Source organism: Nomia melanderi, chromosome 2 (genome assembly GCF_051020985.1).
Source record: "Nomia melanderi isolate GNS246 chromosome 2, iyNomMela1, whole genome shotgun sequence".
Classification (NCBI taxonomy): Eukaryota; Metazoa; Arthropoda; class Insecta; order Hymenoptera; family Halictidae; genus Nomia; species Nomia melanderi.
The window spans coordinates 853,951-869,803 of NC_135000.1; the positions used below are offsets into that span (position 1 = coordinate 853,951).

Consider the following 15,853-nt stretch of genomic DNA (forward strand, 5'->3'; position numbering starts at 1 on the left):
GCGCCGGGCTGTGTCGCGCCGTGCCGTGCCACGCCGCGGCCGCCCCGTGCCACGCCACTTTGCGACCACACCGTGCTGGCTCGTGCCGTGCCAGCACCGACAACGAGCCATCATCAGCCCCCACACCCCTCGCCCCTCACTCCGCCACCTTTCCCTCGGCGAGTCGTCGTAACTCCCTGCATCGCGGCGTTATCCTCACCCATATCCAGTCGCACGCACACGACCCGCTGCCGCCACCACTGCCGCCGCCGCCGCCGCCGCCGCCGCCCGTTACCGTCGCCGCCTTTTCGTTCTTAGCGTGAGACGCCAAGCCAGGAAGACCGGGCGGTACGGTACGGCAGAGACGCGGCATGAATGAGAGAGCGAGAGAAAGACAGCGGAGTATAGGTGTACGCCGATAGACGGATAGACGGAGACGTACCCAGACAGACTCGACTCGCCGGATCAGACGGAAGTTGATTAAAGGACGATGCCGCGGACGAGGACGATAGTCATCGTTTAACGGCCATCATACGAAATTATCTTTCCCATAGTTTCCCCTGTACGTCCCCGTATATACCGTTCGCGATGCTTCCAATTTATCGCGAAATTTATCGTCGAGCGGGAATGCTGCGCCACCGCGTCGCGATCGCGTTTCCGTTTTTACGACGTAAAATAGAATTTCCCCCCGGATTAGAACCTTCATCGATCGCCGGGATAATTGACCGATTCAACCGATCCTGGCCGGCTACCCTGGCTAACTCGACGATTCTCGGGATCCGAGTCTCGCGTCGGGAGACGCGACGAGCTGCCTCGGTTAGGCGGTCACCGAAATTCGTTCGGCAGGCTTGACGCGATAAAGCGTCGCCGGGGAATAGATAAAGACGGAGGAGGAGAAGAGGAAAATAGCGGAGAAAGAAGGGGATCAAGGTGGGTCGCGTGAAACTCGCTGGCCGCTACTCGCCAGAGACGGCGGACACGCGTGCACGCCTCGCGCGGAACGGAGAGAGAAGAGCGTGGCAGGGATCGTGCGGCCAGGCGGCGGGGGGCCGGGGGGAGGGGACGAGAAAGAGAGAAAAGCGCACGTAGCCGCAGGCAAGGGCGCGCGTGAGCGGGCAAGCGAACCTCATCCTCCCTCTAGGCCCCTTGACGGCAGCGGCTCTGGCAAGCAGCCACCAACCGACCCCCGCCTCACGCACGACCAACCGCGGCGCGATCCTCCGCGCGGCCCCGGCTTCTCGCCTACGACTCACACACGCGCGAATCTCTGCGAAGAGCCGCCAGCTACCGCTCGCCGACTCGCAGTCCGTCACCGTCGCTCGTCGAACGAGGACGCGGTCGATATCGCTCGCGGCCGAAAACAAGTTCGAGGAAAGCCGGTTCCCAGGATCGCGGTTGTTTCTCTCCGTTGTCCACGGCCACGGACGCCGACCGGGGAATCATTATATTTTTAGGATCATCCTGTGGACTCCTCCTCCTCCACCCCGCGATCCGACGGGACTCGTGTTTCGCGGCGCGCGTGTGTCACGGTACCTACATGCTACCAGAAGGATGCTCTTCGCCTCTTTCACGTGTCCCCGTGTTCACGAGACGCGGTACGCTGAACGGCAAGGTACATCATGGGAAACGAGACGCTGTCGGAAGCTCGCCGTTCTTACCGATGGGCCGGCGGGAAGTGAAGAGGTTAGCTCGAGAGTCTTGTCGAAGTAGTCCTATGTAAATCGCGTTCCCGAAGCGTTGCCTCGGGGATCGCGCCGCGTTCGGCGAAGCCTGCCTCTCGAAGGGAGCCGAGGAACCCGAGCGCGTGTTGCGAAACGGCGGACAATGAATTCGTGATTATGAGTGAGACGAGTGACACGCCACGTGATCAGGAGTTCGGTGCACGGAAGTACTTTACGCGGAGAGCCAGTGAAAGCGTGGAAACTTTATAGTTGGAAGTTCATTGATTGAGAATCGCGTGCATAGACCGCGTGGAAAGCGCGCGCTTTCATCTCGAAGGTTGTTACAGAGTGGGGCGGAACGTGTTCGCTGCGTGGAGAATAAGACGGGACGGGGGAGTTCCAGCTGATAGGGGCAACGTGCATGTTAAACGGGGCCCGTTGCTTTCGCTTTTGTTCCGTCGCGTTGCGCTTGCACGACGAGAATAGAGGGAAACGGGAACCGGGCGACGATAATAGTGAGTAGCTCGCGGGTGCCGAGTGAAATAAGAAATTTGGAATCACACCAACTTCGTGCGACGTAGCAGCTGTCTCGACCGCGAAATGCCGAGTACCTCGGCTACGTCAGGCCGGTTACTCTGGGCATTGAAATCCACTTTGCCACCGCCACCGTCCTTATCGCCGCCGCCGTTGTTGCTACTCCCGTTGCCTCCGCCGTCGCCGTCGCTGTCGCCGCCACCGTCGTCGTCAGCGTCGTCGTCGTCGCCGTCGCCGTCGCCGTCGCCGTCGCCGCCGTCGTCGTCGTCGTCAGCGTCGTCGTCGTCGTCGCCGCCGTCGACGTCGACGTCGCCGACGACATTGTTAACGTTGTTATCGTTGTCGTTCATACGATTACTGTGCTCATCGTCACCATTTCCATTCCTATCGCTACAGCCAAGGGCCTACGCGGCCTGCTAAGATGACCGCTCGTCTTCAATCGTTGAGGCATCAGGAGAAGAAATCGGCCGGTAACAATCACAGACATCATCATCACCATCATCAATCTCAACAGAACCTGCACCAGGGACCCAGTCCGGCAGCCAGTCCCAGTCCTAGTCTTAGCCCGAGCCCTAAGCATCCGGACGGTCGTCGAGTGAGTAGACTTACCTACGAATCCTTTCGTCTAGTAGTCTTTTTGCTTGTCGATTGTTCCCATTGAGCCCGTTCGTCTCCCCTGTACCGCGTTCACCGATGACGAACCAAGAGAACAATGGATCGTCGGTGTTAGAGCTGTTCGGCTAGTATTCGACTCAGTATCGTTACCACGTTCCAGGCTAACAAACCACTAATGGAAAAACGACGACGGGCGAGGATCAATCAGTCGTTGGCGGCGCTAAAGGCGCTTATCCTCGACAGTGCCCGGCTGGAGAACACGAAGCACAGTAAGCTGGAGAAGGCTGACATTTTGGAGTTGACGGTTCGTCATCTGCAGAGGCAACGATCTCTCGCTCAGCCGGGCTTATCGAGGTACAAGGCCGGTTATCAAGATTGCTCGAGGGAGGTACGTGTTCCGTCCGTGTGAAACGGATCTGAGAATAGACACGGTTTCGCCGGTGCTTCCGATAATTACCCGTGGTATACTCGCGAACGGGCTAACGACGAAATCGAAATCCGTGCCGGCGAGCGGTCGCGTCTGATTTTCCTTTGATGCTGCAGGTAAGTCGATACCTCGATGCCCCGGACATAATCACCGGGAACACGACGCCGATGGACCCAGCGGTGAAGCAGAGGCTACTGCGTCACTTGGACAGTTGCGTGTCGGAATTGGACTTGGATCTGGGTTCGAGGCCGGATAGCGGATTAGGCAGCAGTCCCGGAAGCGTGACGGATCGAGTGACGGGCGCGGGAAGTCCCGGTCCGTTGGAGCATCACGTGCCATCGACCGCGCACTGTAGTACAGCTCTGAATCCGGCCGGCTTGATCAAAGCCGAGATTCCGGACGTCGAGCCAGCCAGGCCGGACAGCAGCACTACTGCCGGCGACGAAAACAACAATAACAGCAGCAACAGCAACAGCAGCAGCAGCGGTAGCAGCGGCAACGCTCGGCCGACTTCTGCCTTCGGCCAACTGCACAACCCCGCCGCTCTCGATCCTCATCATCATCCGCAACCTCCACCTCCGCCTCCGCCGCCACCTCCGCCGCCCCCGCCCCCTATCCCGCCTCCTCCAGCTCCCACCGGTATACCGATCATCGATCAAGCTACCGGCTCTCAACAGAACTCGAACATGCTGTCGGTTGTGCAAGTGATACCCTCGAGGTTGCCCGATGGACAAGTCGTTTTCCTGCTTCCTAGTCATTACGTGCAACTAGCCGCGGCCGCCGCTGCGAACGGGATCAGCATCGGCCCCAACCCGCCCACCGCGATCTGGGCAGCCACTAACATGTCCCTGCTCAAAGCTACGGACAAATTCGCGAAAAGGAGCCACGAGGACATGCAGGAGTGGCAGGACGCGGCTTCCGTTGCCGCCAACGCCGCTGCTGTCGCGGTCGCCACCGCCACCGCCACCGCCACCGCCACGTCCGCCAACGCTTCCGTCTCCGCTTCCGTTTCCGCATCCGCCCCCGTCTCCACTTTCGCCGCGAGCATCGTGCCCGGCCCAAAGCCCAGCAACAGCCCGAGGCTCGACCAGCCGGAACAACCGCTCGACTTCACCACCACCTCGAAGAAACTGAAGACCAGCTGCGGCGCGGCCAGGCTCGGCCTCGGAAACAACGCGGACCACGGTCTCCAGCAGCAGCAGCAACAGCACCAGCAGCAATTCGCGATCCGGTTGGCAACGGAAAGGACCATCCCGCACGAAGACAGACCGTCCAGTCACGCCAGCAGCAGCGACTTCGTCACGGGAATCGGCTCGCCGTCTCCGCTGCCCCAGCAGCCGATCAGGGACGAGGAAGGAATGTGGAGGCCTTGGTGAATCGTGATCCGTGAAACTGTGAGCCTGTGAACAGTGATCAACGGTAATGGGTTTAAGATTCGTTCGACGGACGCGGGGAGAGTTTGCAACTTTTGATCGGCCGAAGCGTCGACGACTCTCGAACCTCCCGACTCGAACCTTTGCGACGTCCGAACACGGGAATCTGCCGGGACCTTTTCGAGCTGTTGCGAGCTACCCCTATCGAGACGTTGCACAATGCAATCCGCGAGAGTGCATCGCGCATAGCACGTTATCCTGCTGTCGTGTACATAGTCCCTCGACGAGTATAGATTTATTTTGATGTTAACTAGGTGTATACGCGTGCGAGACAGTGCGAAGGGAATGGTTAAGACACCGAACACGTGGAGAGTTTGTATGGGAGAGACGCGTGCGTAACGCGAAACTCGAATTCCTCGTTCGACGTACTTAGATTCATTGAATATATTATAAATATATGTAATATATCCAATAAATTAATATATTTATAATATATTACAAATATCTGTAATATAGGTGTATGTGTACATACCGATCCCGTTACATTTTTCTCGGTTGCACCGCTGCCTTCTGGCCTCGTCCCTCTCCTGTGTTCCGCCGGGACAGCCGGATTCGTTTTCAGGATCTTTTCTTCGCGTTGTCAGGACCGCGTGCACCCGGACCGAGCGCGCGACGCGAGCTGCGTTCGCGAGCTGCGTTAGCGAAGGGCGCAACGGGGAATTAGGGAAAATGTACAAAACGTTCCATTAATTTATTACTTCTTCGTTCCGTTGTACGACACCCGGTCACGGCGAAGGCTTTAGAGCAAACTGGAAAATAATTGTATAAAATGAACTGAACTAGAGATGTCTTTGATTCAACCCGCCACGAGCTTCCCGCTAGCAGCGCGCAACCATTCTTGGATTGATGCTGATGGTCGAACCGGTGCTGCTGCTGCCGCTGATGATGATGATAATCGATTCACGACCGACGCCGGCATCAGAAAGGTATGTGATAATAGTAACAACAGTAATAGCAGTTCCGACTTTACTCTCTCCGAACGGCAAAGCCTGACCTCCCCGAACCTTGTAGCTGTTTTACAGCAGTTTAACCACCTGTTACGTCGAGACAACCACCGAACTTTCGCGCTTTTCTTTTTACGAAACACGCGAGTATTCTCGGCGCCACTCACTCTTTAGTCCCTCTCGCCTCTTCTATCGTATTCCGTCGCTATTCAATCCTATGCCCTGATCAAATCTCTAGTCTCACCGTGTACGTTTCTATCGGCGATTCATCACTGGGCGCGCTTGTACGCGCTACGTTGTTTGCGGACACTTTGGCAAAGGTAGATTCAGGGTGCACTTACGAGGGAATCTATTACTGTAGCAGTGGAATCGAGTAGTTTTTCTATATTTTCTTGTTTTGGTTTTTTAGGATTTTTTATCGTTTTTGTCGGGACTTAGCAGGGTACTCTCGGGTGAGATGACCTAATCTCGTTTACGTTATCAAATATCTATGGTTTTAAATGTGGTATATTGAACCTTGCACATAGGCCCGTCTAGCCTCTCTCGCCTTATGATTTCTTCATCAACTCTGATCGATACGACTACTTTGTCAATAATAATTCATTGGAAAATGAGAAAAGTTGCAGGTACATTATATGTTTATGTGTTTGCTCTTAAGTATGATAATTGATTACGGAAGAATAATATTTACTTTGAACTCGAACGAGTCGAGTAATATTTATGTCTGTTAAATCATGTTGAAAATCTTCACGAGTCTGACACGTTGTTATAAGGCAAGGGGTTAACTATCCTTATATATTAAATATTATATTTACTTTTAAAAATGTTATTTTCTTTCATTACATATCAATGACATTTGTGGTGTGATCGTTCTTTTAACAAAAGTGGGTTTCCCTTTGGATTTACTCCACCTGTAATCCCAGCGTAAACTAAACTTTAACAAATATTTTTATTTTTTTTAGATTTTTTTGATGATTATTATAACATTAATTTAATAGTGATTTAACAATGAAACCGCGATTCATTAAAAATGGATTACAAAATTGTTCGTTTTTCTAGTTTCCAAATGTATCTTTGTACCTGTAAAACAAACGAACATTTCTAAGTAATAATTTCCTAAGAAACACAATATCAAAAAATTAGTCGATTTTACTGCTATAACAGGAGATTCCCCCCTTAACGGACTACTCCCATTTTCAGCGGCAGCTTTTATGTTTATTTTGCAATTTCACATCTGAACATTACTTTTTGTTGATATTTTATACGATATATTTACGAATGTTTAAACTATATGATATATATTTTTTCAAAATGAAAGTACATATAATTATAGGAATTACGTGACATTTAAGAAAGTCGTGATAAAAAGTTGGAATAAGGTTGACACGAATCCGGTCGTTTGTGCTGAACTGTGATTATCTTTGATATGTGAAAAACATGACGGCAATATGAATTTCAAGTTTTGATTTTTTAAATTCTTTGTTCTGGTTTTAACATAATAAGAAACGAGAAGATTCTAAGATTTCTTAGAGGTCGCGATACCAACTATAGCGACAATTCTGCTATAAAACCATCAAGCACGTAAAAAAATATAATTTCGTGGAAAACACGTTTAAAGTTTCAAGGGGTCGTTACCAAGCCTGTGACCGCTACAAACAAAAGAATCTTCAGTTTCACTATTTTCCCGAAATTCATTATGAAATGTCAAAAACATACTTTTAACTCTAATCGTACCACGTGTTTTTATAACGAATCACACCACGATGTGACTCTCAGTCACTTACGAGAATAAAAGGAATGATTAAAACGTTATTGTTTTTGTTTATAGGGCCCAAATTTTAAAAATAATCAAAAAATTTAAGTAAAACGTTCGAATGTGACTCAAAGTCACATCGTGATCCGATTAGGGTTAAGGAGTTATACTTTCGACACGACAAATAAAGAAGAATCGGCTTTTTGATCGCTCACACTAGGATACTCCGTTAACCGTACTACAGTCTCCAATTTTTCTGTAAATTTGAAATATTATTGAAAAAATAGAAACACATAGTAGAATATTCAATGTTTTTAAGGTATTAAAAAAAATTGAAACCAGTCGTTTTGACTTTAGTTCTAGTGTTAAAATTCTGCGTTTTCTTTTGTTCGTTTAATTTCATACCAATTCCTATATTGTCCGATTAATTGGTTTTTCAATTTTCATCCTTCCTTTTGTTTCTGTTTTCACTGAGAAAAATTTATCATCTAATTTGTCAACTCTATTTTGTAGCCAGTTTTTTGGCTAATTACGGTAGGAAAAGTGTCCGTACAGTTAGTGTTAAAGTAAGTAGACAACTAGATAATAGTGGAACATAAGAACTGTGATATGAAATCATTAACACGTTAAGCGCTACGAGAATCGTGAACTTTTCGAACTTTACACAACACTTATTTGCTCGTAGCAAGGGTAAATAGGAATAATTATTAATTATTTGCCATCAGAATCCTTACATTACACTATTGTTCACTTATTTACGTTATTGAATATTTTTAGTCGTCAGCAGTCATCTTGCATGTTGTAATTTTTTTCAAGCAATTCGGTAAGCGACACGACATTTAACGCGTTAATAATCATTTCTAATGGCATTTGTCTTTGCTATACAAGAATAAGTAATATTATATAAAACGCTCGGAATTCTCGTGACAGTCAACGTGTTAACTCGAAATGCCGAGGGTCAACAATTCGGAAAAGTTTTATGCCGGGTCATATTTGACCCATATCTAATCTTTTATTATTTTAGCATTAATGTGATTCCTTTATTGCATAATAATTTGTTTCAACAGAATATAAATGAACAAACGAATATGAGTATATTAAGTAAAATGCAAGTAGAAAATATTTATGTCCATGGCATATATAGGGTGTTCCATTTTAATTTATAACTGTAATAATTTCCGAAACTATTTGTTACTTAAAAAATGTCTCAAATGCAATTTTTATCTGTTGATTTTCACCAATAAGAGTAATAACACGATAATTAAAAAGTAATTTATTACTTTCTAAAAACACAAAGTTGAAACAAGTACTTTTTATACATTTTTCTAGAAAATCGGTAAATTATTATTAGGTCCTGATACGCCGAATGAAATTTCTAACATAAGTCATTTTTCAAAACAGTTGTCAATGTCACTTTTCTGTTATATTCAATTTAATTTTTGGCGTCGAAAGTAATAATTAAGAAACGAACCTTTGCAGAAACGTTCTTTACATCGCACTTTGTATTTTTTCCTGCAAAAAGCAACTTTTGACAAATTTTGTAACAAAGGCACTTCTTCCAGACGCCCATTCAATAATAGAAAAACCATTCAATGTCATTTCAAGATCTCTTTGTTCTCCTAACGGCACGGTTCTCTCGTGTTTTTTCTTGCTACTTCATTACTGTCTAACTCTTAAGTCACTCTCGCACTTTTCTACTGTTACCGTTGGCAGAAAGCGACACAGGTAAACATTTTTCTCGATTGCTATTGAACTTACCATTTATTTTTTCTTTTATAAACGAGTGGCTTAAAATAACACTGAGCTGGAATCAAATTTCCCATTTCTGAGTTCTCAAGGGAAAGAACTGTGAATGTTATTATGTTATAAAAAGTGAACGTTATTAACACGTTGAATGACATTGGGGTTACCGGTGGCCCCCACTAAAATCGAATTACTATAATGATTCCTATGAAGAAGCATTTCTATGTTATAAATAATGCTGCCTAATCTGGTGACATTTAACAAGATAAATTTGTAATAATAATAACTCGTTTCAATTAAATAATTTAATATTACCTATATTCTTATTATTTTGTGCATTTTACTCTGTGCATCGTTCGGCATCCAACGTGTTAATAATATCAACAATGTAATGAAAATATTATAATAATATTAACGATGTAGTATCAATGTAATATAAACAATGTTAATAATTATTAGTATCAGTATTTGCAATATTGGTATTTAATACTAGAACTACAGCATCTTCAAAATGGTGGGTTTTAGTTTTCTTATTTCGCCACTATTGATACCTTAAAACAGTTAAATATACACACGAAGTGATTTTAAAAATAAATAGCTTCATATGAGTACTGTAATAAGTACACGATGAAATAAAAAACGATACATTGTTATAATTTTTATAAGAATTACATATTAATCATACTAAGTACTCGATAGTTCTAGTGTTAATTAGTCCAAGAATTTCACAAAAGCTTTTTTTTGGAGAACTCAAAAATAGGAGTTGGGTCACTATAATTCTGAGTCACTCGTGTAACCATGACTTTTATTAAAAGGTCTCGTGCTTCGTCAGATTAATACCTTAAATTTTTAAGAAACTCATATTAAATGTCCCTTCACAGTTTCTTCTTCTTACTTGTTTTAATTAGTATTCAACTGTTTTATACGTGTTCGAAGAACTCGTCTCGTTTACAGAATTGAATAATGAACATTAACTCTTTTCATGTTAACGTCGAGTATACTCGTCATGGAAAGATGGCAATTTGTTGTTTAATGACGACTATATTTGTCTTGAAGGAAAAATATTCTTTTTTGCTATTTCAAGTATAATTTAGGTAGAACAAGAAAGATATTCATAATTTCAATAAATTTTAGTATAATAACGAACTAAACGCAGCAATCAGGAAACAGTGAAATAGAATTTGTACATACAATGATAGATCGAATTATTCTAATTCGTAACTTCCACCGAGAATATCATTCTATTGTCTAAAAACAAATGAAAGTTTGAATTTCTATTTCTCCTTTTCTAAATGTATAATATAAAAATATTTTTAATTCAAAGTATTTGTTATTTGTTCGCTTATGAATTAATCACACTTTCAATTCTATAAATAGTATTAGTGAATCTTTAAACAATAAAAACATAACTTTTGTTAAACATTTTTTTAAATTAACATTTGTTTTAATTCTACTTGTACTTCTATACTTTATTTTAATTTTGCGACAAGTGCATTTACTCTGTTTTTGTCGAATAGAATACTTACAGATAATTAAGCACATAGATGCACACTTTCAAAATTAATTAAAACGTTTAAAAGATTAAAACTGCCTTTCTAGGGTATTACTTAGTTATGTATTAAAATTTATTGCATTAGGAAATTATTTTTCATTCCCATTAGAATTATTATTTAATTTTTTAATCGTTCGATAAAGAAAGCAACACCATAAACTCGCGGTGCCATCTATAGAGGAAGGTGTGACACTATTTAACTAAATTACAAACTTGGGATGCGTATTTACTTACAGACGCTATATATGTTATTGCATATTTTGTTTAGTATTTACTACGAAATTATTATTTATTTTTAATGTTTAGTTTTAAACAAATTATTTATTTATTTTTTACTATATAACACTAAACAATTTGCTTATGTTTTTAAATACTTAATACTAAACAATTTAGTTATTTATTTATTTTATATACTTAATACTAAAGAATATTTAATGTCAACATCATGTCGATGTTTTGCTTGAATTTAGTCCTGTCAGTAGGATTTCCCATACAAGATGACTCATAAATCCATGTTCATAGTTCAGGTGGTCAATGTGCACATAAACATTAAACGTCTTCCTACGATTTTATGTCTTACACGTATGAATTTTCAACTTATAAATTTAAAAAGGAACATTCAAAATTTACTTACATTTACTTAGTGTTTCGACAAATGCACCTGCACTCCTTAACATTGAGTCCTGTACTCTCTCGAAAATGTATTCCTTTGTTGACTTTGAAATTGCGTTAAATTCGCGTTAACCCTTTGCACTCCAGAAGTTTTTCACTGGAAATACTCAATATTTTCTAATAAGATGCAGATGATATTTTCTGAAATTGAGTAGACGAGAAATCGCACATGCATTGAGGAAGAAAACTATTTTCTTTGAGTATTCCGTATATTGATGCATTATACAAAGTTTAATAATTAATTTAATTAAACCCTTTAATAAAAACCCTTAATATTAACCCGAAAGGCTCCGCTACGGGGACATAACACTTATCCCATAGAAAACGAAAGGCTCCAATACGGCGACACGAAAAGAATTTAGTTTTCATTTCATTTATTTGTCATCGCTGTAGTTTTCTTTACCAAATATTGCAATTTATTACATCATTGGTTTGTTGATCACGCACTGCCAAAGAATATTTACCATAATATAACATCTTATGGTCGAGCATTACAAAAGAAGCTCTCGACCGTTAAGGGTTAAATACAAACTTTATAGTTTTGCTGTGTCAAATTATTTGGCAGCTGAGAGGCGTCTCTGGAGTGCAAAGGGTTAATGACTATTCTTTGCAAACACTAGTCAAAACATGAAAACACTACAGTGTATCGTAGGTGCACTAAAGTATATCGAATATTTCAGTGTTCGTATGACATTTTTCATTTATTTGTATCTGCTCATTTACGACCTAAAGTATGAATGTACATTTATGGATCACCCTGTACATTTCATTTCTATTGTGAATGTTTGTACGATAAACAGCGTTTATTGAATATAATATACAATATACAAAGGAATGCGATTTTCACTGATCCACAAGTATAAGTATTTTTACACGTGCATTTGTTTTTCAAATTATTCTACATACACGATAATTTATATTTTTATACGCGTGACTATTCTTATTAACTATAAAATTCTAAAAGGTTATTTGAAAAAAGTAATTATAACAAAAATAAAGAACTATACTCTTTAGAAGTTTTTCATCTTTTACTAGTAGAACATTTTAATTACAGAATCTTTTCCAATTTCGGATTGGAATTCAGATTACAAAGAATAAATCCTTTTTCCATAGAAGAGTTCACAGTTTCCAGATAATTAATTTTCATATTCGACAGAAGCCGATGCACATATTGTGCATTCTTTTAGAAGTTCCATAGCAATCCCTTTTATTTTTTCAGTACTAATGTATAGCCTACGTTATTATCTGATTTATGTATGTGCAATTTTCTGTCGTTTTCGTCGGGGTAATAATTTTAGTCGATTAATAGCGTTTATAAGACGTCATTATAAATTACAACGAAAATTTGATTTTCAGCTTATATTGCAGTCCGGCGCCATTCTCCATCGATTTCGTCTCCCCTTAGGTCATCGGTCAGTACCCACTAAAGGCAACATTGCCACGCACAGCTGACGTTTCTTAACACGTTCACTGCCACAGGGGTCACCGATGGCCGATGATCTGACCATACAAATTACAAAAAAATAATTATAACTAATGTCAAATATAAATGTTCAGTAATGTAAATAACTAGACGATAGCGTAACGTAAGAATTGTAATAACAAAAAATAATAATTCTTCCTTTTAAACGCTGATGTTTTTCGTGGCGGTCAACAACGATGTTGTTGTATTATTTGTCGTTAACAATACAGAGGTGGTGACGCTATTAATGGATTATAAAAGTTTTTCCGATGAAAATGGTCCTAAACAATCAAAAAACGAGGCAGAAATAGCATTAACAAGAGTTTACTTGCAACGAGGTGACATGTTCATTATCAATGTCACACATTCTTGACTATTCCAATTGCTGTTTTTAAATATTTAGAATTTGCCGATTTATGCAGACTTTCGTGGCTGACTTATGTGTATCACATTATTGTGAAATGAAGGTATTTTCGAACGAGTCAACGAAAATTTTAGTTCTACTTCCGGCCTATTATGGAAATAATGATAAACTGAAGACTGGATGAGAACAGGTATCACTATCGTACCAATTTAGCTTTCCAACGTGTCAGTATTATATTTTTTAACCCTTTGCACTCGGAGGGGGGGGGGGGGGGGGGAGGGCAACTCTCAGTCACGATATGATTCGATATAGTTAAATTATAAATTTAGAAATTCGATTTTCAATTTTGTATTAGGTACCAACGTATGAAGTATAGGAATAATATAGTTGTCACCTTTTTTTATGTAAGATTTTTCTTTATGATTGTTGCAAATAGTATCGTCAATATTGCGGTAGAAAGCAATGAATATTTATAGTGGAAAATATTATCGAGTGTAAAGGATTAACCCTTAGCAATCCTATGTCGAGTCAGATTCAATATTCGATTTTATTGCAACATCAACTTACTTTAACCATTTCTTCTACGTTCATTTGTAGTATCAAAATTGTGCCATTTAAAGGTACCATTTCAGTGATTCCCAAGTATTCTTGAATACATAATTAGAGCGTCAGATTATAACGTCGATGTGAACCTCAAAACGAGAAGCTAAAAGCACTTCGGACCGCAAAGGATTAAAGTTGTTAGCGATATATTTTATATACAGGGTGTTACTAAATTGCGCACAAATAATAGGGCGTATACAACTCACTAAACTGAGTGAAAAGACCCCAGTACATATGTGTCCAACACTCAATAGTTTCCGAGATAAAAATAGGTTTAGTTTAAAAAAAATGTATGGGGACCAAATCAAGAACTCCGAATGATCTCGAAATGTATCAATGATACGAACAAATGTGTCAAACAAAAGTTATAGGGTATGAAACACTACATGTCACGGTGAGAGGTATTTCACCGTGAGGTGACCTTGTAACGTTCTGCAGAGGTCACAATTCTTAAATAGAACCCCATATTTTTTATGCCGACATTCAGACGTTTCCAAACCGTAAACAAGAAATTTTTCTTGTAAACAATTATCAAAACATCAGCATCATTGTTTCTATCACTGATACTTTTCCACATAATTCGGTGCGCTTGATTCGGTCCCCATATATTTTTTCTTAAATTAAAACTATTTTTATTTTGGAAACTACTGACTTTTGGACCCACGTTCACTGAGGTTTTTCGCTCAGTTTAGTAAGTTGTACACGCCCTCCCATTTGTACGTAACAATTTAGTTACACCCTGTATATCTTCAGCGCAGATTTGAGATGTGCGGTTGCAGTTTTATATAGTTCAGTAGCTGATTCTGTGGCGTGTTTCTTTATTCAATTTATTACTTATTTACAATGTTCACAAAATTATAATGTTGAAATATTTTATCGACCAACTACTATGACGGCTTGTTTCTAACTGAATGTTTACAAAAATGAATATCATGGATATTAACAAAAGAATTTAAAATGTATAGTTAAACGATTTTTGATAACAAACAGAAATTTACTTTATTTACAAGTAGAAACCAACATTACCGACACATTGGCTACAATTCTATTCACGTAGAATCTGCTAGTGAGCTGGAACTGTATCAGATGTGTCGGTCACGTAGATTGTAGATAAAGTCAATTTATATTTGTTGCCAGAAATTGTTTAACTTCATATTTCAAAATTCTCTTGTTAATATCTGTGATATTCTTTTTGAAAATAGTCAGTTAGAAACAAGTCGTCATAGAAGTTGGTCGATAAAAATATTTCAACATTATAATTTGGTGAACATTCTAAATAAATATATTGAATGAAGATACGCGCCACAGAACAATTTTTACGGTATTGGTATTGTAGAACGCAGATAAAAAATGATATTGTATACAGTGTTTGTTTAGATTTTATGCTACCAAATTTTGTGTGTTAATTTTCTAATTGCCGAAAATCCTTTTCATACACATTATTTCTATATAAAAATAAGCGGTATGTGTAATTTCAGTTCAAAAGAATTTGACAGGTTTTTGGAAGTAAAGTGAAATATTGAAATTGAACCCTTTGTACTCCAAAGGTACCTCTCAGTCACCACTCGATTGCTGCATCAAAATTGTAAAATTTCGTATTTAACATTAAGTCTTGAGTAATCTGTCGATACGTGAAATGTGGAAATAAAATACCATTGTTCCCCTTATTTTGTGAATAGATTCCTCGTTAAGTTAGTTTAAAAAAATGTCATCTATATCTCATAAAAATAAATTGAATATTTCTAGTGACAAATTTTTGGAGTGCAAAGGGTGAATAGCTGGATAACAATTCGAATGATCCGTTGTCCCGTGTCGTCAGTAAATTACGTTACCACTTAATGGTAAATGTTCTTTCAGTGACGTATGGTCACAGAAGGAATCTATAATACAGATCGAAAGAAAAACTACAACGTCACATGACAGCAAATTCAACGAAAATATATTGAAATGCAAATAGAAGTCAACAAATGATGTAAAATAATTAGAGGGAAGTAAGCCAAATATATATGCACGCATGTATTCGCGTTGTATTATACAAATGAGCAAACCATCCATCGTGACAATTATTATTTACCACGAGACATCAAGAAAAGCACCGGAAAACTAACGAA

The 15,853-nt window shown here is 40.8% G+C and overlaps 1 protein-coding gene and 1 long non-coding RNA gene across 2 annotated transcripts; both read left to right on the forward strand.

The window, feature by feature from the left end:
• The first annotated feature begins 1,236 nt into the window (after positions 1 to 1,236).
• On the forward strand, positions 1,237 to 5,433 carry Sidpn (bHLH protein similar to Deadpan). Its single transcript, XM_076374325.1, has 4 exons — positions 1,237 to 1,662; positions 2,571 to 2,769; positions 2,950 to 3,177; positions 3,333 to 5,433. The coding sequence occupies exons 1-4, from the start codon at positions 1,517 to 1,519 to the stop codon at positions 4,590 to 4,592; spliced, it is 1,833 nt and encodes a 610-aa protein (XP_076230440.1). The 5' UTR covers positions 1,237 to 1,516; the 3' UTR covers positions 4,593 to 5,433.
• A 1-nt stretch (position 5,434) lies between these two features.
• Positions 5,435 to 12,899, forward strand: LOC143176904 (uncharacterized). The gene is made up of 2 exons (XR_013001432.1): positions 5,435 to 5,575; positions 12,670 to 12,899. It is a non-coding gene; the product is annotated as an uncharacterized LOC143176904 (long non-coding RNA).
• The last annotated feature ends 2,954 nt before the right edge of the window (positions 12,900 to 15,853 follow it).

Bases quoted from the DNA above. Each gene is read 5' to 3' on its own strand.
- Sidpn (XM_076374325.1), top strand. From the start codon at position 1,517: ATGCTACCAGAAGGATGCTCTTCGCCTCTTTCACGTGTCCCCGTGTTC. The intron at 1,663-2,570 runs GTTAGCTCGAGA...CTATCGCTACAG, and splicing joins GGCCGGCGGGAAGTGAAGAG to CCAAGGGCCTACGCGGCCTG. The intron at 2,770-2,949 runs GTGAGTAGACTT...ACCACGTTCCAG, and splicing joins AGCATCCGGACGGTCGTCGA to GCTAACAAACCACTAATGGA.